The 25,612-nt window shown below is 36.8% G+C and overlaps 1 protein-coding gene across 3 annotated transcripts in view; it reads left to right on the forward strand.

The window, feature by feature from the left end:
- Positions 1 to 1,269: 1,269 nt before the first annotated feature.
- Positions 1,270 to 25,612, forward strand: part of NAB1 (NGFI-A binding protein 1) — a gene marked incomplete at its 5' end in the record, with an annotated part of 37,115 nt that continues 12,772 nt past the window's right edge. For 2 of the 3 annotated variants that reach the window (XM_084253208.1, XM_084253209.1), the window contains 3 exons: positions 1,285 to 2,100; positions 12,184 to 12,317; positions 14,712 to 14,763. In XM_084253208.1, coding sequence (XP_084109334.1) covers positions 1,285 to 2,100; positions 12,184 to 12,317; positions 14,712 to 14,763 — 1,002 coding nt within the window. Of the gene's footprint in view, positions 2,101 to 12,183; positions 12,318 to 14,711; positions 14,764 to 25,612 lie in introns of all 3 variants that reach the window. The other variant, XM_084253207.1, reaches the window with a different exon arrangement.

Consider the following 25,612-nt stretch of genomic DNA (forward strand, 5'->3'; position numbering starts at 1 on the left):
AATATTCCTATGCTTGTTCATCTCCTGGTTAACTGTTGTGCTATACTGTTTTGATTTGAGAGTAGAGCTTCCATTTTCCTCTGATGTATGTTTTTGTTGTTTTTTTTTTTAACCTTCTGTAATTTTCTCCTTTTAATCCTGAGGGTGCATTGATTACAAGTTTGTTTCTCTTAAATGGAAGTACTTGGCCAACTTCTCTTTGTACGTGGGAGGTCTCCAGGCAACTGTGAATAACTTTTAGAGACTGCTAAGAGGTCAAGAATTGCTTTGCTGGGTCTTGTCCTGTCTCTTTAAAGGCAGGCTTCTTTGTCTTACTTAGGCCCTAAAAGTGTTTTTTTTTTTCTTTGTCCTGTCTCAGGGGCTTTCCTACTCTGGAGGGTTCTCCCACCCTCCCTGGTTTCATCCACTATCTCTACATAGTTAGACTCCAGTGTTATTTTGCAAGAAATACAGTTCTTCTACCCTGAATCACTTTCAAGTGTCATGTATTTGAGAGTCCCATCATCCCAATTTTTCTTTTTCCCCAATGCCTGTCACAATTCTAGACTCTTATGTATGTGAGCCCAGAGTCCTAATATGATTCTTCTGTTCTGGAACCACAGAGAGTGTCAGTAAATGATACACCCTACCTTGCTTTTGTGCTCTTGGTTCCTAAATAAACTGTCTTCCATCTCCTCCAATGCACAGTGGAATCTCTTCCTCTGCCTGCCAGACTAATCTTGCTAATTTTTCTTTCAATGGGAATGACTACTCCTATCTTGTAGGACTGTTGTGAGGATTAAGTGTAATGTAATATTAAGTATTTAGCATATTGTTTGACATAAAATAAGTATTCAGTGAATGGTAGTATAATATACTTCTTGCTTCCTTCTAAATTTATCCACACCATAGAAGCAGCAAAGTGAATAGTTAAAATATGTGAGCTATAGACCTCTGTGATGTGGCTCAGAGAACTGGGAGCCCTGGGAGCCTTAGTTTGAGTCCCCAGATGCTTGCTTCATCAGTTGTGCTATCTCAGGCAAATCTCTTACCTTCTTTGAGCCTTTGTATTTTTCTCTTTAAAATGAAAAGATTATGCTGACTATTAGGATTGTTTGGAGGAAAAAATGGCATAAAGTTCTAAGAATGCTTCCTTAATGTCAGTTGCTATGCATATACTTGTTTTTGTTCTTTCCAAACTGTGTTGTTAAATCCTATAGTGTCTAACAAATAGCTTTAAGAAGTTTGAAGCAAGTGTGATAATTTTTTCCTCTCTCCTTTCTGCAGGTTAAGCTCATCACAGTAATGGCTGCGGCCTTACCCAGGACCCTGGGGGAGTTGCAGCTGTATAGAATATTACAAAAAGCCAATCTGCTTTCTTATTTTGATGCCTTTATCCAGCAAGGTGGTGACGATGTCCAGCAACTCTGTGAAGCTGGAGAAGAGGAATTCTTGGAAATCATGGCCCTCGTGGGCATGGCTAGCAAGCCCCTTCATGTGAGAAGGCTTCAGAAAGCTTTGAGAGACTGGGTTACAAACCCTGGCCTTTTCAATCAGCCGCTGACTTCTCTGCCAGTCAGTAGCATTCCCATCTATAAATTACCAGAGGGATCACCAACCTGGCTGGGAATATCCTGCAGCAGTTATGAAAGAAATAGCAGTGCCCGGGAACCTCATTTAAAAATCCCCAAGTGTGCTGCCACCACCTGTGTGCAGAGTCTGGGACAGGGGAAATCAGATGTGGGGAGCTTAGCGCTACAGGGTATTGGTGAATCCAGACTCTGGCAAGGCCACCATGCCACTGAAAGTGAGCACAGCCTTTCCCCAGCAGACCTTGGCTCCCCAGCATCCCCAAAGGAAAGCAGTGAGGCACTGGATGCTGCCGCAGCACTCTCTGTAGCTGAGTGTGTGGAGCGAATGGCCCCCACACTTCCAAAAAGTGACTTGAATGAAGTGAAAGAGCTGCTAAAAACCAACAAGAAGTTGGCCAAAATGATAGGTCATATCTTTGAGATGAGCGATGATGACCCACACAAAGAGGAGGAAATTCGAAAATACAGTGCAATATATGGAAGATTTGACTCAAAAAGAAAGGATGGGAAACATCTCACGCTTCATGAGGTAATACAAGTTCTTTGTATGTTTTGTAGTGTGTTGTGTTCCTTACAGAAGTTTGGTAATAGTCTGTAGCAAAGGAGATAACACTTCCTGAAAGCAGTATTAAAAATATTTAGGTGTTAGCAGAATATAACTCTTTTAAGAGAGTAGATAGACCATATTTACTGGGTTAGGATTTTTATGTTGAACTCAAACAGGTTTAGCTTTGGAGCTAGTGTAGGGTGACTTTTAAAAGATGTTTAAGTAGTGCAAACAAGAAGTCTGCCTTTGCAAGGTGGGTTTGTTTTTTTTTTTTAAAGATTTATTTATGTATGCATACAAGAGCTGGGGTACAGGCCAGAGATGCGGGGGTGGGGTGGTGGTGGTGAGAGGATTCAACAGAGAGCGTGGAACAGAACAGGCAGATTGAGTGAAATACACTGCTGAGGGGAGCAACAGGCATGACTGGAGAGGTCTGCTTTGCCATGTGGGTTGCTCTCCGACCCGCCAGGCATTGAACTCATGCTGCACAGTCTGTGGATTGCTTCATAGTGCAGTGCTTAATTCCTTGCGCCACCAGGGAGGCCCCAGGTGGGGTGTTTTTTAATTATGAAATAAAATAGGATTTTAAATGTAACCATTTATTTTAAAAACCACTTTTTATACATGTTTTTTAGAAAAAGACATTTTGTACAGATACCATAATTTAAAGCAATTTTTAGCTAACAGAAAACAAAATTATATTAGAGGAATGTGGGAAGAATTACAGCTTTTAACATTGTTTTGGTTTAACATTGGCATTAAAAATTCTCATCACTTTATCTTTGTTGCATTCTATCCAGAAATACTCTGTGTAAGCATAAGAATGCATATATCATTTCTTTTGCATTTATTCCCTTTCTTTTTTTGTCCATTGGCAGCTCATCTTTAAGATTCAACCCAAGCACAAACTTAAATCTTTTCTGATATGTTCTCCCCCTCCACAAGTAGAATCCACCTTTCATTTATTACCTACATGCACTACATACACTATTGTCACAATAACTTTAGCACTTTATAGGGTTTTTTTTGTGTTTTTTTTTTGTATACTAAGCTGTCCTTTACAGTAACTTCTGAAAATACATTTGTTTTCCAAGCACTTGTAGGATGCATTATATTATACTTTGAGGATATAAAAATGAATGAGATACCTCTGCGTTGAAGAAACCTAATTTTTCTCTGGGGGGTGGGGAACAGCACCAATTCCTAATATTATTTGCAAGTGTGCCCCTTTTGCTATAGTCTTCTTAATATTGCATTTATCATTTCTTTATAATCTTTGCTAACCCAATAGAGGAAAAAATTTCATTGCTCAAATTTACCCTCCTTAGTAAGGATGAGTATCTTAAATGTTTAACAGACCAATTTTGTGTTTTAATGTTTGAGTTGTTTGTCTTACTTTAAAAAAGATTGAATGGTAAGAACTTTTTGTGTTTTAAGGTTATTAACATTTTGTCTTAAATAGTAGACATTTTCCCAGATTATCATTTGTCCTTTGATTTTTCAAATGCTTTGTCATGTGAAATTTTATTTTTATGAAATCATACTAATTGATCTGCCCTGTTTGATTTCGTTAGTCTGTTCCTTCACCAATATAGTTATTTTAATTTCTGCAGCTTTATATTTTGGTATCTGAATAGGCAGAGTGCCATTTCAGTAATATTGTTTTGCAGTTTGTCTCTCTCTTTTTTAAGGTAATCTTAAGTATATTTCCTTAGAAATAAAAATTGTAATACATTTATCAGGTTTTCTCCAAATTTCTGTTGGTGCCTTAAAAGTATAGGTTAATTTGGAAGGAAATGACATGTTTACAACAATGAGAGCTTTCACATAGTTATATAAAATGTGTAGAATTTAGATCTGTTACATTCTTCTGTAAGTACATAGTTCTTATTCATAGGTTTTGCACATTTCTTGTTAGGTCAGATTCTCTGTATTATATATGTGTGTTAAATATCTATAGGATATAAATTGATTTATATAAGAGAGACAGATATATAAGAAATGAAGAAGATTAAATTGTAAATTAATTTTTCCCACTTTTTAAAAATTGCTATCACTGACTGATTTTTTTAAGTTAATCTTGTTTTCAGCAATTTCCCCATCTTATCTTTTTAAATACATGAGTTTAGATATGAATAGATGCTGATGCTTAAGATCAAAATTTTGGGTAGCAAAATTAATTACAATAAATCTGTGATTTGATCTATTTCAGACATATCCTTTTACAGTTGCTATATATGACTTAGGCAATAACTGACTGAGAAGAATTTGTGAAGTAGGTCTAGAAAACATAGTTAGCATAATAGTTCACATACACTTTGGCACTTGCATAATCTATGAACCAATAGAGTGAATCTACTAAAAGGCTATTAGAGTTGCCATTATTAGAAAACAAAGGACAAAATAGGCTGGCAGTTTTAGTTTCATGCTTTAATCCAGTTTTCATATTATTTTAAAATCATAGTAGATGAAATGCAAAGTTGAATCAAAAGATCTATTTTTATCAAAGCAGAAGTATTTTAAAGAGATGACTTTAATAAACTCAGTCAACCTCACTTTTTAAAAGAAAAATCTTACCCTACTTAAAAAAAAATCCGAAACAAATTATTTCACACTTGGCTTTTGCTAAGGGGCTCTTTACATCTTTGGATAAATAGGTACAGATGGTATTTAAGTAATGAGACCATCGTGGGTTTCCCAAAATAAGGGAACACTCAAAATGAATGCCAGTAGGCTGAGATGTGGGGGTGGGGGTTTGGAAAATGTGGCTGTGTTTTTGAAACTTAACTTAGACCACTTGTTACTTGTAACTCAAGTTGTGAATATGATCCAATAATATAGTTTAGGATAGGAGTTTATGAATCAGAAAGCTGTCTTCAGAACTTGATGGAAATTACAAATCCTGAGGGAATTAAAGAAGGTACTCTTTAATGTACCTTTTAAATGTTACAGCAATAGGAGTGAAATAATTTTGTTTTCATAAATTCTTAAGATTAAAGAATGTTACCAGTTTGTCCTCAATTTCCAAATAAGGAAATATGACACATCCATAATTCACTGCCAGCAGTATTTCTGAGCATTTTCTTCATATAAACTCTATGGCTACTCATCTTTTAATTTTTTAAGCCATAGAATTGTATGTAGGTCACTAGTGGATGAAAATCAAGAAGTTATCTACACCTAAAAATGTTTTTTCAGCTCTCACAAGTACATAAGATTCTCTATTTTGTAGGCATTTTTATACTTGTTTCTAAATATATACTATAAGAATTCTGGAATGAATCATTGTTATAAAGACCTTTTTTTTTTTAGTTTAAAGAATCAGTAATAGTCTTCCAACTTGGTTTAGCATGACTTGCTTTATAGGAGTCAAGACTATAAAGGTAGTGTGAGGGGCTGAGGCTCAGAATCACTCTATTAGTATAGAGTATGTGCCAAGGGGCAAATCTGTAAGCACTTGTATTAGGAAAAAGCTCAAGCAGGCAGAATGTTCTCTTTCTCCAAAGGTATGTTAGCAGATGGTAAACTAGGCAAGCCATGCACATCAGATCTTAAATCAGTGAATGGATGAGGACAGATAAACTGAAAGTTGACCACAGCAAGACACTATATTATGTAAAAGCTTTTATATTTGTCAGCCAGTAGCAAATTTCTGACACCTCTATAACTCAAAGATGGGAAGGGGGAGAGAGGGAGATCTAGCATCAATGGGTAAGTTGTAGACCTACTCATAGAGTAAACAATGATGGCAAATTTAGGTCCTTTTCCATCCTGGTGTTGAGAATTCAAGGCTGGATGTTTCCAAGGCATCCAGCAATCTCATTTTTAAGTGAGGAAGAATGTTGAATCTGGGAAGCCCTTAGCCTTACTGGACACATTATTAGTAAGTTATGATGCTGTATAATACATAACAGTCAACTTAGAATGGATATATTTCAGCATTTCATACTTGAAAAGAAGTGCTGGACATTTTCTTCTGATGATTTTTAGAACTGTGTTATGGGACTAATTGTCCCTATAAACTAATAGGATTATTAGATTAGTCTCTTTCTTCTTGGGTCACTTTTGGTAATTTATATTTTTCTAAGAATGTTCATTTAATCTGATTTTTCAAACTTAGTGGCGTAAAGTTACTTATAGCTTTTAGGGCTTTTTTTGGGTCCATTTATCTCTTTCCTCTTCCCCCTCCCAATCTATCTTGCTCAGAGTTTGTCAGTTTTATTAATCGCTTTGAGAGATCTGCAAAGTAGAACCTGTGAAGCCACACCTGGCCTGCCTTCTCCTCATTTTGCAGTTAAACATTTATTGGGATACAGCCATACCTATTTGTTTGCTATTGTCTGTGGCTGCTTTTGAATTACAGTCTCAGAGTTGATTTGTTGTAACATAGACTGCTTGGCCTATAAAGCCTAAAATATTTACTACCTGACATTTTACAGAAAAAGTCTATTGATCTCTGATCTTTTTGAAGAAACAACTTTTGCCTTTTTAATTGAGTAATTCTGTGTGTGTGTGTGTGTGTGTGTGTGTATTTCTACTTTCTTACAGTTTATTTTATTATTTTCTAACGTGGGTGCTTAGTTTAAATATTTTTTTTCCTAATGCAAGCTGCCTGTAATTTCTAAGGCTATATTTTCTCAGTATATATGGAATTACTGTTATTCCCTGTGTTTTGATATGAAGGTGGTTTTTCAATTCTGATTACTTCTCTTTTTGTTTGTGATTTCTTTTCTGACCCATTAGTTATTTAAAGTATTATTTCTTTCGAAATATGAGGCTTTTTTCCCTTAGTGCTTTTTCATGATTTCTAATGGAATTACATTTTGGTCAGTCAACATGATTTGCATGATGCCAACCTTTAAAATTCACTGAAATTTTATTTATAGCCCAGTATGCTATCAGTGTTTTTAATGTGCCTGGGAATAGTCTCATCTTCATTTAATGTTAGTATTTCCTGTGTGTCTGTTTTAACAATCTTGTTAACTCTTTAAATTTTCTATAATATGTACGTGTGTGTGTGTGTATTCTGCTCTATTAGTAACTAAGAACTATATGTTTTTATTTATTTATTTAAGATTTATTTATTTATTTATTTTTAGATGTATTTATTTATTTATACATGCACTGGGTACAGTCAGAGGCGCGGGAGGGTGAGAGAATTCACCAGAGCCAGAGCAGGGAGCAGAACAGGCAGAAGGACTGAAGTACACTGCTGAGGGGAGCAGCGGGCGGCAGGAGAGGTCTGCGTGCCATGTGGGACCCTCCTCTGGTGGCCAGGGAGCAGCCGGGGATCAAACTGGCGCTGCAGAGGCTGCGGGCAGCTTCACAACCCAGCGCTCAACCGCTGCGCCACGGGGGAGGCCCACTAAGAACTATATGTTAAAGTCATCTGCTGTGATGGTGAAATTATGTTTCTCTGTATTATGTAGCAACTATTAATCTTTAATAATGCAGTTTGCTTTAAAAATCTTTCTTGTGTTGGGCATCCCCGGTGGTGCAGCGGTTGAGCACTGGGTTGCAAAGCTGCCCGCAGCCTCTGCAGTCTCTGCAGTGCAGTTTGATCCCCGGCTGCTCCCTGGCGACCGGAGGAGGGTCCCACATGGCGCGCAGACCTCTCCTGCTGCCCGCTGCTCCCCTCAGCAGTGTGCTTCGGTCCTTCTGCCTGCTCTGCTCCCGCTCTGGCTCTGGTGGGTTCTCTCACCCTCCCGCGCTTCTGACTGTACCCAGTGCTTGTATAAATAAATAAAATAAATAAATCTTAAATAAATAAAATAAAAATCTTTCTTGTCTGATATTAATGTAAGTACATGAGCTTTCTTTTTATTAGTAATATTACATGTTCTTTCCATTCTTTCACTTTTGGCCCTTTTGAATCCATGTTTTAGATACATTTTTTGTAAATACCAGTGATTGGATTTTTTAAACTCCAATCTTATATTCTTCTGTCTTTTAAGTGGAACATTTGGTCCATTTACATTTATTATGGTGGCTAATATTTTGAATTTATTTCCATTTTGCACTCTTTGTATCTCAGATTTACCTTCTGGAATTTGTTTTCTTTAACTTGAAGCAGATCATGTAGCATATGAAGACCTTTCCTTATGCAGACCTTCTTGTGGCAGACTCACTGTCCTTCCCCACCCCACTGGAAAATGTCTTTAATTTACCACATTCTTAATGGTTTATTTTGAGTATTCAGTTCTATAGTATCAGTTGTTTTCCTTTAGTAATTGAAGATACTATTTCATTGACTTGAATATTTCATTGCTGAGTCAGTGGTTATCTAATTTTTGTTTGCTTTTGAAATCTGTTTGCCTCTGCCCCAATTTCTTCTCTCCTTCTGATTTCTTAATTTTTCTTTGTCTTTTAGACTCTTTAGTCATATTTTCACCCTTCTTTAAAAGAAGTCTTTGAGCATTTGATTCTGCTATCCATTGTTTCATCTGGTTTTTACTTTTGTTATGATTTCTATCTACAAACTCGTGTTTTTGAGACCTAAGAGCAAAATGGATGCATCCAAAGATTATTTGCTTCTGCTTCCATCAGGTATCTACACTCTGCACACTACAACTCTGATGCCCTATGAAAATAATTCTCAGCCCATTTAGTTATGAATAAGGGCAGAAAGCCCATGTGAGGGCTGCTTTACACTTGTGAAATATCAAGGGTATCTTCTGTTCTCTCCCACTCAGTTACAAGGTTCATGACAGAATATACCTGGAGCTACAGATACATTCCTAATTCAGCCTTTCACTGGGATTGTAGTGCTTTCGGGTTTCAGCTTTATCTCCCTACAGAGAGTTAAAATCCTCATCTTTGGTGGATTTGGGGCTTTTCCGATTGTTCTCATACTCAGCAACCCCATGAGGCTATGAAGAGTGAAACTCAAGTTTATCTGGTTTAGCAACTATCTTCAGCTTACTCCTTTGAGATGTTGTTTTCATTCATTTTGCCAGGAATACAGGAATAGTTTTCTTTCTTTCCTTCTTTCTTTTTTTTTTTTTTTTTTGCTGACTCATGGATTCATTTAAAATAATATTTTCCCCTTGCTATTTAACCCAGCATTTTTAGTTGCTTTCTGTGAGAGGGGGCAGTGGTGGCACCTAGCCTTCCCTGTGCTGGAAATGAAAGTCTAGATTGTCATTTAGTCTCCCTGGCACACAGCATTCCATTGTATTTTTATGCTAACAATACTTAATCAGAAGTAACAATCATTTGATTTTTAAAAATTATAATTTTAACTACCAGTTAAAAATTTTTTGTCTAGTTGAAAATGATAGATAACTTTAAGAAATTGTTCACATGAAAATATAAATGGAATTTTGCTATTTTTAACCATGGAGAAGAGGAAGTAACTAAACCAGTAAGGGAGAGTATCTTGTTATTTTATGCTTTTGACAAAATTAGAAACTTATAATTTCTTAAAAACTGGCTTGGTGCTACAGTGAGCAATTACTGTTTTTGGAATACATACACTGTTTTTCTTTTTAAAATATAATTATAATAGCTATTGATTTAATTATTAACAGCTGGGGTAATGAAATCTGGATAACACTGAAAGAACATACATTTTTTAGGGGAAAGCTTCATGAATCGACTTATTATTACAACTTGGGGTGAACTGTAATAACTTCTGTAGCCTCAGTTTTTCTACATGATGTCCTAGAGACTGCTGGAACCTAAAATCAATAACAAGAATGTGTTATGTTTGTTTTTCTTGGTTTCTAGTAAGATGATGGAAGACTAGAACTTTGTTTCTAGTTTATATTGAAAAGTTATTTTCTATGGTTATACATAAACTGTACCTCTAAAATATCAATTAGAACATCTTACTGACAATCAGAAATTCTCTGTAGTAATTTAGATTTATGAGAACAAAAAGGAAGCAGCTACATAAAAAATAATTCAGATAGGGTCTTCAGTGTTATTGTAGCTACTTCTAAGCCAAAAATGAAGTTTATTTAGAAAATCATTCTTTCAAAGTATATTTCACTTTTAGTTCCAATAACATTGTACCATACCAAAAATACTTAGGGAAACTTTATTTTTTTTATGCCTCTTTAGAAGAAGAAGACTGAAAATAAATTATTTCTCCAATTACTCTTTTGTATTCAAGACTGGGTTTAAAAAAGGAGGGCTGGAAAAAAAAAAAAAAAGGGAGGGCTACTTTAAAGTAGCCAAATTGCTTATATCAAAATAAGCCGGTGTAAATTTCATAGGGGGAGGACGTTAGATATTTATATCTGCATTATATCTACATAATACCATAATTTTCTAGATGGGTTAAATACTTAAAAAGAAAAAACAAAACTGCTATATTATATAGGAGAACATTGTTACACATTTTTAGGATGAGAAGGGAGTTTCTGTGTGGTACTCAAGACAAAAATTGTAAGGCTCATGACAAACTATGGGTACCAAAACCAATAACAAGAAGCTCTACATATAATGAGTTACTGCTGTTAATACATAAACTCCTAAAGTCCCCAGGAAACAGGATTGTAATAGGAGAAACAACAGCCATGAGCAAGCTGTTTAAAAGTTAAAGACTTTTTTTTTTTTAAAAAGCTCAGTTTTACCGTAAAAAAAAAAAATGCAAAGTATAAGCCAATTGTCATTGAGGACAAATCAAATAGGTAAACCTTTCAAAAGATAATAATCACAATTGTTTAAGTTCTGGAAAATTGACTATAATTGTTGGTAGCATTTAGATTTGGAACAGCTTTTCTAGAGTGTAATTTGGTGTGAACTATGTAAACGTATAGGAATTTATTCCAAGGAAATAAATGAATATATGCACAACGATGCACATTTAAGAATATTCTTTGTAGTTTGCTTTATTTAGTACATGAAAAACTGGGTGTAGTTTAATGTCCAGAATGACACTGTGGTTGATTTAAAAAAAACCTGCTCTTTCCTACAATGGAATATTGATGTCTTAAGTAGCAAAACTGTTGCCTCTGAGAAAATTGAGGCTCTGAAATGTGTGTGTTTGCCTGTCCAAAGTCACAGAACTGGTAAGTGAAGGAGCAGGACTCATCACAGATATGTCTGTCATCAACTCCCATTCTCTTTGTCAACAATCATGTTGAATGAGTATGTTGAAAATATTTGATACACTATCTGCCAAATCCCTACATCTAATGTAAATTAAAATATATTAAGGGGCCTCCCTGGTGGCCTAAGTGTTGAGTATGTACACTGTGGCACAAAGACCTCTCCTATCTTGCCCACTGCTCCCCTCAACAGTGTGTTTCAGTAGATCTGCCTGTTTTGGTCCCCACTCTGTCCCCCAAGCCTCTGGCCTACACCCCAATTCTTCTCCAAAATAAATATTTTTACAAGTTATGTGAAAAAACATTTTCAGGTTTATTGAACAATTTCAGGTTTTGAGTTTAAGATAACATTTGCTATTTTAAATTTAGTACAAGGGTTTTGGCCAACTAGCAGTTCTTTATTGACATTATTTATCACTTAGATGAAAGAATAGATTTAGACATATCTTAGATTAATGACTCCATTTAATATTTTCCATTTTAATAATTTTCCATTATAATATTAATTTGTGATAATTATGTTTTTTACTAGTTGAATTAATGTTTAACTAAACTCATTTCATTTTTTTCTTTCCTAAGAATTTTCTTGTTCACATTGAAAAAAAAAATCTGTTAGACGATGTATACTAACATAACACATTGAGAAAAAAGGATGTCAACTTTGTATACTCCAAAATCACCTGGTTTTTCATTTAGAAGAATGAGATGCAGAGCAATTTTTCCTTTTTCATTTTATCTATCTTCCATAAACCCTCATACCTAGACAAAAATAAGTAAAGCTTATAAATAAAATCAAGGTGACTGTTGGTTTACGTTGTAAGAGATGGTTAAATGACTTGATTTTTTTCCCTAAAATTTAGCATCAGGCTAGGAATAAATTAGGAATAAAGATCAGCCTGATCTTTATAACTTATGGCTTTGTTATATAATGATGTGAAATTCTTATATTTTACATATTGATGAAATAAGAAATGTCTCTCATTGTTAAAACTGTATTTTGGATATGCAGCTCACTGTTAATGAAGCTGCCGCTCAACTCTGTGTGAAGGATAATGCCCTGCTGACAAGAAGAGATGAACTTTTTGCCCTGGCTAGGCAGATTTCTCGAGAAGTCACCTATAAATATACTTACAGAACCACCAAGTAAGTGTTTTGCATTGCTTGATAGAAATAGAGCTTGAAACACTATCCATTCATAGAATATAAGCTTTTCTGAAAAAGTAGAAGTGTGATTATAGTTCTTTAAAATTAAAACATGAAGTAACTTTTCAAAACTACTGCAAATGTGGTTTTTGTTGTTTTGTTTTATTCTCTTTTGTCTGTCTTTTAAAAAACATTGTTTCCTGGCATTATTACATTGTTCTGGTTGGTTTGGTTTGGTTTGGTTTGGTTTTGAGAATGGAGATGAGATTTTGTTAGTCAACACTTACAAACTTACTGTACACTAGGTATATGAACTTGTTGAACTCTCTGAAGAAGCAAAGTGGTTCCCTTTGAAAGGTGTTTTTACACTCTAGTGAGGTTAGCTGAAAGGTAAAAAAAAAGATACACTGACTTGACTACTAGCAAGCGAGCATGAAACATGCTTTTGAAATAAAAACAATATTGAAAAGCAATGATGATTTTAAAATTTACTGTAAACACACCATATTTTTTTTAAGATTTATTTTTATTTATGCATACAAGAACTGGGGTGTGGGGGAGGGGGGTGTGGTGAGAGGATTTACCAGAGACAGAAAAACACACAATTTATTGTTCATTTTATTCTCATTTGAACCCTAAACCTGTGAGTACAGAACTATTTTGATTTTGTTCATTGGTTGCACGTGGACCCCAGTTTCCTGCACACCATGAGTTGTGCTTGTCACAGCTGAGTGGGTGCAGATTGACCATTTGCCTTAAAGTAACTGAGTGTTGTTGAAAATCCACCTCCTAAGCACCCTCCCCAGCCCTAATAAATCACATCCTCTGGGGATGGAGTCTTGGAATCCAAACTTTCACAAGCACCCCAGGTGATTCTTGTGCATATTCAAGTTTGAAAACCACCATAAAGGCATTTGCTGTTATCACCATTATTTTCCTAACTTAAAGTGCCTTGTTTTCTATCATATTTAGAGCCTCTGTATTTAGAAACTGACGAGTAAAATTACAGCCACTGAATGAAAAGTAAGAATATATAGCAACATTGTAAGATTATTTGCAAGAAAAGGAGTTGGGTAATCAAGAACTAATTTAGTAATTTTTCATTTTCTTCACCGTATTATACAACATTTTCTTTCCGAGTGCTTTATTTCAATAATTTTCTTCAAACAAAGTAATACAGGTACATGAATTAAGAGTCCCTAAAGGACACAAACCTTATAATGAAACTCAGCAGTTTCCTTGCCCTATTCCCTCCCCATTCTGAATTTCATGCCCTAGAGGCAGTTGCTTTCAACATATTTTAGCATTTCCTCTAATATTTAGATTCATATTGATTTTTAAATTTTAATATATTTTTAAATACATGACACTTTTACATAATGTAGATGCCAAAATAATGTAAACAGATAATACAAAAATGTCCTTTTTTTATCCTGTTCTTCTCCACTTTAGACAGTTTTATTTGTTTAGTGATTATAGTTTTCCTTCAGAATTTTTTTATACACATGCAATTATAAACATATTTTCTCATTTTCTTCAAAAATATGTAAGAAGCACATTTTTTCTGTATTTTGCTTTTATTTTAACATGTCTTAGAGATCTCACTATATTAGTCAGTATACAGCTTTCTTATTCTTTTATTTTTTAGTAGCTGCATGATACTCCATTATATGGATATACCATGATTCATTTAACCAGTCCCCTATTGATGGGCTACTGAAGTTTTTCCTAGTCTTTTGTCATTATATACCACCTTAATAATAACATCATACATATCACACTTTTTTTCGTTCTGAGATGTATTTTCACATTTTAACATCTTCTATGTTAAGTTATATGTAACTTAAAATTGATGGCTTTTCATAATTTAATTGGCAGTTGTATTTCATATATGTGTAGATTCCACTGTTGGATAGTTTTTCAGCAAAGGGATCACTATGTAAAGAGAAAATGCATCTGTAGTTTCAATATACAAACAAATATATTTTAATCTAATGTGACCTTAAGCATTTATATGGTCATTTTTGTCATTTTATCCTGATGCGCCTACTGATCCATAAAGATGTGTCGGACTAAATCCTCTTGACTTTTTTCCTTTTCTATTAAGTGATAATCATTACCTATTTTCTGAGAAATTCTGTATGGAGATTCCTTAGGTAGTGACTTTTAGGTAGTGACTTAAAATATATAGTATAATTGTGTCTGCGTATTTCCCTAATGTTAATTTAGAAATAATGAAAAGTTTCATTTTTATTGTTCACATTCATTGTGAATTTCTTGTTTCTGGTGTCAGGATTTCAGGATGTTGTATTTGGTGGAAGTTTATAGATTGAAATGCCTTTTGTATAAAATTTGTTACCTTCTCAGAGGTTATTACGCTCTTATTCCCCTCAGGTCAAAATGTGGAGAAAGAGATGAATTATCCCCAAAGAGAATTAAAGTGGAGGTAAGAATAAATATCATATTTTCTTTTGCTGATACTTGCTTATTAATTGAATCTAAAATAAAAGTGTGATCCATAAACTTTGTAAAAAAAAAGTGAATTATAAGAGGGGCGGAGCAACATGGCGGCGAGGAGACGCTGCGAGTAAGATCTCCCATTAAAAAAAGTTAATAGGGAGGAAAAGCGGCAGGTCCCAGTGAGAACTGGGACACGGAAGATAAACGGACGACTCCAGCAAACTGCCCGAAGAAGAAAGTTGCCATAAAAGAGGACGAGAAGGGAGGGAAGCGCAGAACCCTGCTCCCCTCCCCCGCCCACAAAGTCGGCACTCTCCGACCGGCAGAAAGGAGGGAAACAACAAACCAAAACGGCCAACAAGAAAAACGGACGCAGCAAGTGGGACTGTGAGTGGAAAGGAACTATTGCAGCCACCACACCCCGTGAACGGGAGAGGCGAACCCTGCAGGATCCGCCGCGGAGGTGAGCTCCAGGCGCCATTAAAGAGAGCCACGCCCCCCAGGAGGAGACCAGCACCAGCACACAGCCCCGGCCGCCCGGTAAGGTTGCGTGCGGAAAGCGGCGCGGATCCGGACCGGATCGCAGCTGCCCAGGTCCCCGCGCCTGCGACCTAGGCTTGCGGGGAGACGGCGGAGGCCCTCCCTGAGTGAGCAGGAACAAGGCGCCCAGGCAGGGGAGCGGGATTCAAAAGGCGCCATTCCCGCGCCACTGATCTGGGCTACAGCCTGCGTCCTGGAACTGAGGGCTTTGGAACTGAGACCCGGGGCACGAAATTAGGGGGAGACTGCGGAGGCCCTCCCTGAGTGAGCAGGAACAAGGCGCCCAGGCAAGGGAGCTGGATTCAAAAGGCGCCATTCCCGCGCCACTGATCTGGGCTACAGCCCGCGTCCTGGAACTGAGGGCTTTGGAACTGAGACCCGGGGCACGAAATTAGGGGGAGACTGCGGAGGCCCTCCCTGAGTGAGCAGGAACAAGGCGCCCAGGCAGGGGAGCGGGATTCAAAAGGCGCCATTCCCGCGCCACTGATCTGGGCTACAGCCCGCGTCCTGGAACTGAGGGCTTTGGAACTGAGACCCGGGGCACGAAATTAGGGGGAGACTGCGGAGGCCCTCCCTGAGTGAGCAGGAACAAGGCGCCCAGGCAAGGGAGCTGGATTCAAAAGGCGCCATTCCCGCGCCACTGATCTGGGCTACAGCCTGCGTCCTGGAACTGAGGGCTTTGGAACTGAGACCCGGGCACGAAATTAGGGGGAGACGGCGGAGGCCCATCCTGAGTGAGCAGGAACAAGGCGCCCAGGCAGGGGAGCAGGATTCAAAAGGCGCCATTCCCGCCCCACTGATCTGGGCTACAGCCCGCGTCCTGGAACTGAGGGCTTTGGAACAGAGACCCGGGGCACGAAATTAGGGGCGTGGGTTCCCCACGACGGTGGGGCACAAGGCAGACACAGCACCCCAAAGCCGTTGAGGTGTACCCTACCATCCCCGCTCTGCTCCCTGTCCCACGGGGTGGAAAATCAGCTCCCCAAGGGCTCTAGGAGAGATCTCTGGCACCACCTAGCGACTTGAAGCCAGCAGAGGCTCCTGAAGGAGCTAGTGGCCAGCTGGGGAGTTTGCCCACACCGGGCCCCTTCAGAACAAGTAGTCTGAGCCCACAGGGAGAGCGAGCACCCACAGCCGGGGCAGACCAGATGCGCAGAAGAGTGTGCCTGAGACCAGACACGCAGGGAGTGTGTCCCACATCACCATTTTAGAACAGGGACATTTCTTCAGTAAAGACTACCTGCAGAAGGCTTCCTCAGGAGCCAGAGGTGAGCGGGGGAAGTTCGCCCACGCCAGACCCCCTCTGGCCTGCAGTCCAAGCCCAGAGGGGAGCAGGAACCCACCGCCGGGGCAGACCAGGCGCACAGGGGAGTGTGTCCCCACATCGGCATTTTAGAACAGGGACCTTTCTCCAGTAAAGACTGCTTGAAACTGACAGATGACTCCTGGAAGAACCAGAGGGGAACAGAGAAGCCCACCCAAGATGCCGGCCAGTCCCAACTACACAGTGTCCCAACGCATACGGCAAATAAGAAAACAGACAGTAGGGAAGAGAAGAACCACACGCAACCTAGCAACTCTCCAGAGAAAAAGCACACCACAAAAAGAAAGCCAGCCCCCAGATTGCAAAGACAATAACTTGGAAGAATTTCTGAGCCTTCCAGAAAGAGAATTTAAAATTGCCGTGATTAAAAAACTAACAGAAGTCATAAAGGAAAACAATGATAAGGGAAAAATAATCAACGATCAGAAGAATGCAATTGAGTCCCTAGAGAGGGAAAACAATGGTCAGAAGAAAGAAATTGAGTCCCTAAAGAGGGAAGTAAAAGAAATGCAGGAGATCAAAGAATTAATGGAAGAACTAAAGAATTCTGGGAAAAGCAATGAAAGCAGAATAGATGAAATGGAAGAACGAATAAGTAATCTTGAAGACATAGAAATAAAAAGAACCAAAACAGAAAAGGAAAGAGAAGTACGAAGGAAAAAGAACGAAGAAAGACTTCGGGAACTATCTGACTCCATGAGGAAAGGAAATATAAGAGTTATAGGAATACCAGAAGGAGAGGAGAGAGATGTAGGAACAGAGAAAATATTCAAAGAGATAATTGAAGAGAACTTCCCAAATGTGAAGAAGGAGCTGAAAATTGATATACAAGAAGCAAGAAGAACACCAAACTTCCACGACGAAAGGAAAAATACAGCAAGACACATAATAGTAAAGCTCCCAAGAATCCAGGACAAGGAAAAAATAATGAAGCTGGCAAGAGGGAAGAAACAGATAACATTCAAAGGAAAACCAATCAGGCTGCCATCAGACTTCTCCGAAGAAACACTACGGGCAAGGAGAGAGTGGAGGGACATAGTCAACAGACTCCAAGAAAACAGATGCCAACCAAGAATACTCTATCCCGCAAAGCTCTCCTTCCTCTTTGAAGAAAGAATATGGACCTTTCCAGACAAACAGAAACTCCGGAATTTCATTACAACTAAACCCCCACTCCAAAAAATACTACAAGGAGTCCTAAAGCCAGAACCTCAGAGGGACGAATAACAATGAAAGAAGGCCAAAAAAAAAAGTTATTAAAAGAATAAATAAATAAAATCAAAGGAAAGACAAACACAATGGCAAATACAGATGTTAACATATCAATAATAACTCTGAATGTAAATGGACTAAACTCTTCAATAAAAAGACACAGAGTTGCAGCCTGGATTAAGAAACAAAACCCAACCTTTTGCTGTCTCCAGGAAACACATTTAGCTACAAAAGATAAAAATAGGCTCAAAGTTAAAGGATGGAAAACAATCCTACAAGCAAATGGACCAAAAAAGAAAGCAGGAACAGCTATACTTATATCAGATAAAACAGATTTCAAACTCAAAAAGATAAAAAGAGACCCCAAGGGTCACTACATTATGATCAAGGGGACAATACTTCAAGAAGAAATAACACTCATTAACATATACTCACCAAACGAAGGAGCACCAAAATATATCAGACAACTGTTGTCCTCTCTGAAAACAGACATCAGAGAAAACACATACGTAGTGGGAGACTTCAACACACCACTATCAACAATGGATAGATCAACAAGACAAAAAATAAGTAAAGAAACTAAAGCTCTAAATAAGGACCTAGAGCAATTGGGCTTAACAGACATCTATAGAACACTAAACCCCAAAAAAACGGAGTACACATTTTTCTCAAGCGCACATGGATCATTCTCCAGGATCGATCACATACTGGGGCACAAGACAAACATCAACAGATACACCAAGATTGAAATCATATCAACCATCTTTTCTGACCATGAAGGCATCAAACTAGAAATAAACCATAAAAAGAAGGCAAGGAACTTTCCTACCTCATGGAGATTAAAAACCACACTACTGGAAGACCATTGGACTAATGAGGAGATCAAAGAAGAAATTAAAAAATTTTTTGAATTGAACGACAAGGAGGACACCAATATCATAAATGTATGGGATGCAGCAAAAGCAGTAATAAGAGGAAAATATATAGCAATAGAAGCTCACATCAAGAAACAAGAAAGAACGCAAAGAAACAACCTAATCTCGAAGCTCAAAGATCTAGAAAAAGAACAACAAAAAAACCCCAAAACCAGTAGAAGAAAAGAAATAATAAAAACCAAAGCAGAAATAAATGAAATTGAAACTAAAAAAACAATCCAAAAGATCAATGAAACCAAGAGCTGGTTCTTTGAAAAAATCAATAAAATAGACAAACCCCTAGCCAGGCTCACAAAGGAAAAAAGGGAGAAAGCACAAATAAACAGGATCATCAATGAAAGAGGAGAAATCACAACGGACACAGCAGAAATCAAAAGAATAATCAGTAACTACTATGAACAGTTATATGGAAACAAGTTCAACAATCTAGAGGAGATGGACAAATTCCTACAACTCTACAATCACCCAAAGCTAGATAAAGAAGAAATAGAACACCTAAACAGACCAATTACAATTAGCGAAATTGAAATGGTAATCAAAAACCTCCCCAAAAACAAAAGCCCAGGACCTGATGGATTTACAAATGAATTCTACCAAACATTCAGAGACGAATTAGTGCCTATCCTTCACAAACTCTTCCAAAAAATTGAGAAGGAAGGGACAATACCAAACACGTTTTATGAAGCCAACATTACACTAATACCAAAACCGAACAAGGACAACACAAAAAAGGAAAACTACAGGCCAATCTCCCTAATGAACACTGATGCAAAAATCCTCAATAAAATTTTAGCCATCAGAATCCAACAATGTATCCATAAGATAATTCACCACGACCAAGTTGGATTCATTCCAGGGGCACAAGGATGGTTTAACATCCGAAAATCAATCAACGTTATCCAACACATCAACAAAAAGAAATATAAAAACCATATGATAATATCAATAGATGCTGAGAAAGCTTTTGACAAAGTGCAACACCCATTCATGATAAAAGCCCTTGAAATTCTTGGGATACAAGGAACATACCTCAACATCATAAAGGCCATCTATGACAAGCCAACAGCCAGTATCATTCTCAATGGTGAAAAGCTGAAAGCAATTCCATTAAGATCTGGAACAAGACAAGGATGTCCACTCTCACCATTGCTTTTCAATATAATACTGGAAGTCCTAGCCAGGGCAATAAGACAAGAGAAAGACATCCAAGGAATCCAAATAGGAAAAGAAGAAGTCAAACTATCACTATTTGCAGACGATATGATATTGTATATAGAGAACCCCAAAAACTCCACAGAAAAGCTAATTCAACTCATCAATCAGTTCAGTAAAGTGGCAGGATACAAAATCAACACGCAAAAGTCAGTAGCCTTCCTATACACAAACAATAAATCTGAAGAAGAAGAAATCAAAAAGACCATCCCTTTTGTTATTGAAACAAAAAAAATCAAATATTTGGGAATAAATCTAACAAAAGAGGTAAAGGACCTATACAAAGAAAACTATAAAACACTGTTAAAAGAAATAGAAGAAGACACAAAGAAATGGAGAGACATCCCCTGCTCATGGATTGGAAGAATAAACATTATTAAAATGGCCATCCTTCCAAAAGCAATATACAGATTCAATGCTATTCCAATCAAAATTTCAATGTCATTCTTCAAAGAAATAGAACAATTATTGATGAAATTCATATGGAATCACAAAAAACCCCGAATAGCCAAAGCTCTCCTGAAAAAAAAAGAAGGGAATGGAGGCATCAGACTCCCAGACTTCAAACTATACTACAAAGCCATAATCATCAAAACTGCATGGTATTGGAACAAGAACAGACATACAGACCAATGGAATCGAATAGAAAATCCAGAAATAAACCCACAGATTTATGGTCAACTAATCTTTGACAAAGGAGCAAAGACTATGCATTGGAGCAAAGAAAGTTTGTTCAATAAATGGTGCTGGGAAAACTGGGTCGCTACATGCAAAAGAATGAAGCTTGACCACCACCTCACACCATACACAAAAATCAACTCAAAATGGATTAAAGAACTAGACATAAGACCTGAAACCATAAAATATATAGAAGGAAATATAGGCGAAACACTACGTGATTTGCACATCAAAGACATCTTTACAGACACATCACCCAAAGCAGTGATAGTGAAGGCAAAGATAAACAGCTGGGACTACATCAAATTAAAGAGCTTTTGCACAGCAAAAGAGACAATAACAAAAACAAAGAGAAACCCCACCAACTGGGAGAACATTTTTGCACCCAACACTAATGATAAAGGACTGATCACAAAAATCTGCAAAGAGCTGATGAGACTCAACAACAACAAAGAAAATAATCCAGTCAAAAAATGGGCAGAAGAGCTTAAAAGAAACTTCTCTGAAGAGGAAATGCAAATGGCCAACAGGCATATGAAAAAATGTTCAACATCACTTGTCATCAGGGAAATGCAAATCAAAACTACCATGAGATACCATCTTACACCAGTGAGAATGGCACATGTTAAAAAAACTAGCAACAACAAATGTTGGCGAGGGTGTGGAGAAAAAGGAACTCTTCTGCACTGTTGGTGGGAGTGCAAACTGGTCCAACCACTGTGGAAAGCTGTGTGGAGATTTCTGGACCTACTAAACATAGAGCTTCCATATGATCCAGCAATTCCACTCCTAGGTATTTACCCAAAGGACACAGAAACATCAATTCCAAAGAACACCTGCACCCCTATGTTTATAGCAGCACTGTTTACAATAGCTAAGCTTTGGAAACAACCCAAATGCCCAAAAATAGATGACTGGATCAAGAAGATGTGGTACATATATACCATGGAATATTACTCAGCATTCAAAAAAGATAAACACATGCAATTTGCAGCAACATGGATGGCGCTGGAAGGGATCATGCTCAGCGAAATAAGCCAAAAAGAAAAAGAAAAATACCGGATGGTCTCACTCATAGCAGGAATCTAGAAAACTTAAATAAGGGACCAGGAAAATGAATAACTATAAGATAGTGAAAATCAAAATCAACAAAAAACTATGAACCAGAGACACTTTTAGGGGGGCGGGAGGGGAGGGATTGGGGTCAGAATGGGGGGGCTGCAATTGTATGGGGAATATAACAATAAAATTTATTTAAAAAAAAAAAAATAAAAAATAAAAACACTTTTAGAAAGGTCAAAAAAAAAAAAAAAGTGAATTATAGAATTTTTAAATACATAGAATTTGTTGCTTTGACCTATTTATAGTAATTTGAACTGAGGATACTAAGAATGTTTTTAATAGAATGATGAGATTAATGTCCAATCACTTTATCAAAAGTTTATTTGTAAATTCTGTTTTACAGTTTTAATGTTCTAGTGATTAAAATATATCTCTTATAATCTTATTTAAGTCATTGGTCACCTTCTCAAATACATTCAGAGGAGCTAAAATTTAATTAACTTTATATTAAATATAAGAGAGAAATGATAATTTAGCTTGAAATTACAGAGACCTTACTGTAATTAAAATCTATTTTAGAGGATTATGGTTGAGATACTCTTGATTTGAGGCCTATAGGTGGTAAGTGGAATTAAGCAAGGAAAATGTGCTTTTTATTAGCGCTCCCAGAACTATAGAATGGCTTCAGAACTACTACTGTTGCTTTGTTTGGATTGAACACATTTTTAAAGGCTAGTCTGCCAGTGGAGAAATTTGAAATTCTACTGATCCATGTTCCTCCTTTCTTTGTTCTGTTTTGTTTGTTTGTTTGTTTGTTTGTTTGGATGGGGGTGTGTGGATTGGTACTCTCTTAGCCACCCATTATTTAATTTCATAATGCTTTCAGTTAAAGCCAGTAAACTATGTTTGACTGCCCTAAATTTCCATTATCAAATTATTCTTAGCACCTGTGCTATCTATATGAAATAATCTTTCATATCAAAGCTGAAGTTACAAATACATAAATCCCTTTCTTGGCTAAATCTTTCCAATAGCTTTCTACTGTACATGGTTAAAATCTACACTTTTTCCTGAGGCATCTAAGACACTACATAATCTAACTATGGCTTGCATCTCTAACATTGTCTGCTAGTATATTTCCCATTCTTACTGTGACTCAGCTTCGCTCACCAACTTTCTCTTCCTGGAAAAAGCCAGACTCATTTGTGCCTTTGTACTCACTCTTTCCCTATCTAGAGCTTTTTCTTTCTTTTTTTCTTTCTTTTTTTTCTTTTTTGAAGATTTATTTATTTCTACATACAAGAACTGGGGTATAGGCTAGAGGCATGGGGGGGTGAGAGGATTCACCAGAGACAGAGTGGGGAGCAAAACAGGCAGATCTACTGAAATACACTGCTGAGGGGAGCAGCGGGCGAGACAGGAGAGGTCTGCTGTGCCATGTGGGTCAGCTCCCCAAATGTACCCATTTGCTTTATATTCAGTTTTGCACTTAAAGTGTGTTTGATGAAATAATGAATGATTATAGATAAGCATCTTTAACATTTCAAAACTTCAGCCTAAAGCAATGGTTCTCAAAGAAGAGAAGAATTTTGTTCAAAAAAAGGGGCACAAATTTAAAAAGTATGTTTATATATGCTTAGATTTACCTCTGTTAGCTGTGGATTAATGTTTAAGATGGGTTAAACTCAGATACCACTCAAAAATTTTGTTGGAATTATCTAAAAGAACATTGAAAAATGTTTTATAGATAGCTATTAGTGATTCTGCCACTGAAAGGGATGGAGATAATCATAGAAACTGCTCAGAAGACATTTGCCATTGGAGGATTTAAAGGAAAGAGGGTTACAAACCTACCCACTGGCCAGGAAAAATAGTTACTAGGCTAGAATTGACATCCTTATTTCTTTCTCATTGTTGCCCTCCATGTGATTATGATCACAGTGCTCTCTCATTTAAGTCCAGTTTTCCTTTTTGTGTTTAGCTTCAGTGGTCACTATTCAACAATGAAATTTGAGATTATGAATCTTCTGGACTGAGGAGCTGCTTTCCCTAAAGGTTTCATTCCAAGAGATGGGTTTTTCCAAAAGCCTCCCCAAATGATCAGGTGTCTTTTTTTTAATCTCATATATTCTAAGAATTAAAGATATAAAGTTTAATATCGCTGTTGTTTTCATGTCTAATATGCCCTATAGAAAGGAGTGCTATTTAAGGACAACACACAAAAAAGCTGTAGTTTTTATTTTTATTAGACTCTATTGGCAAGTCTTTTTTGACCTTTCAGTGACCCTAATATGAAATTTAAGCAAATTTGCTTTTTATATCCAACTACAGTATTCTTATTTTCTTTTCAGTAGCTCAGAGTGTTGGATGATAGCTTTAGATGTGACCCTTCTAGTCCATTAAATGTATTTCTCTAGAAATAATTGAATTGTAGCTCTATATCGTTAGTTTATTGTTTTATTAGATTTCACAAAACTATTTGAGCACTTCTGGATTTAAAATTAAGATAATTAGTGTTTCCTTTTTCTGTGAATAACAGCCCTAATCCTTCCTAAATGAAACTAAATGACTAATCAACCCCAAGCTTTTTTAAATAATTTTATAAACTCTATACTCCTGATTTTGTTTCCCAAAAGTAAATAGGACAGTAGTTTAATAATTTTTGTTGGTTTGCTATTAAATTTGTTTTGGTTTCACATAGTTTTTGAAGCACTTATGTATTGCAGGCATCTTTTCAAAGCATGCATGTGTTTGCTATGCGTGCATGTATACCTACCCACACACGTGTAATACTTTGCAAAATATGCAATACTGTATATGTGGGCAATTTTGGCATAAATCCTTGTATAAATTCTAAGTGAAAGTTGAGATACAGGAGCTGAATGTTTGGTTTTGGAAGCTTATGTTGAGGTAGTTAATATTGGCTGTACAAGGTTACTACTCCTGTATGAAAACTTTTCATTAAGTATTAGTCTTCTATTTATATCTGTCTCCTTTGTGACTGTGAGGAGGGCGAGAGTTTCTGGCATTAGATAAGATTAGGGGAAACTATCGAAGAATTACCATTTGAATTGGATTTTAAAAGAAAGGTAGAATTTCAGAAGGTAGGGAATTGTGGTGGTGGGCAGGGAGATATTACAAAGATAGATTAGCTTGGGCAAGAAAAAAGTGGGCATGTTTAGAGAACAGTGAGACCAGTTTGTCCAGAATATGTGACTGAAACAAAGAACTTTATAAGTAATACTAGAAAGATTTTAGAATTTTTTTGAACATGCTGTTTCTCTTATTTCATTTAAATCATTTATTTTGTGATTCTTAATTCTCTATTAGAATTAATATAATGATAAATTTGAGTTTAGCACATTGTAAATTCCTAATTGCTAGACCCAAATTAATGAGATCATTTATTCTTCTCCTTTTCATCTTTATTTTCCTCAACTCTTTGATAACACCAATGAGGAATCATGCCAAGTTACTTTTTTTATCTTAATAATTTTACATTAAATGAAATATAATGTCCAGTATGTAAAATAGAAATGGCATGAAAATAATTAGACATGTAAGGGAAAGAAACATTTTCTTGTGTGCCATTATCAGTTCATTAGGATTCTCTAATAAAACCTAGTACTTTTTTAAAGCTTTTTAAAAACTTTTTTACTCAACGCTGTATTTTCCTGGTGTGTGTGGGAAAGGTGAACCCTTATCTGATTTTTTTAACCTGCAGTGCTCTTACTCAGCAATAGTTGTTCCCCCTTAAGACTCATTAGCTATTTTTTTAGTTATTTTTTGTTTGAGTCAGGATACACATTATATTGAAGTACTCAGGAGAATCTGTTGTCCTTAAATAGCACTCCTTTCTATAGGGCATATTA

This window comes from Talpa europaea (genome assembly GCF_964194135.1).
Source record: "Talpa europaea genome assembly, chromosome: 1".
NCBI classification, from domain to species: Eukaryota; Metazoa; Chordata; class Mammalia; order Eulipotyphla; family Talpidae; genus Talpa; species Talpa europaea.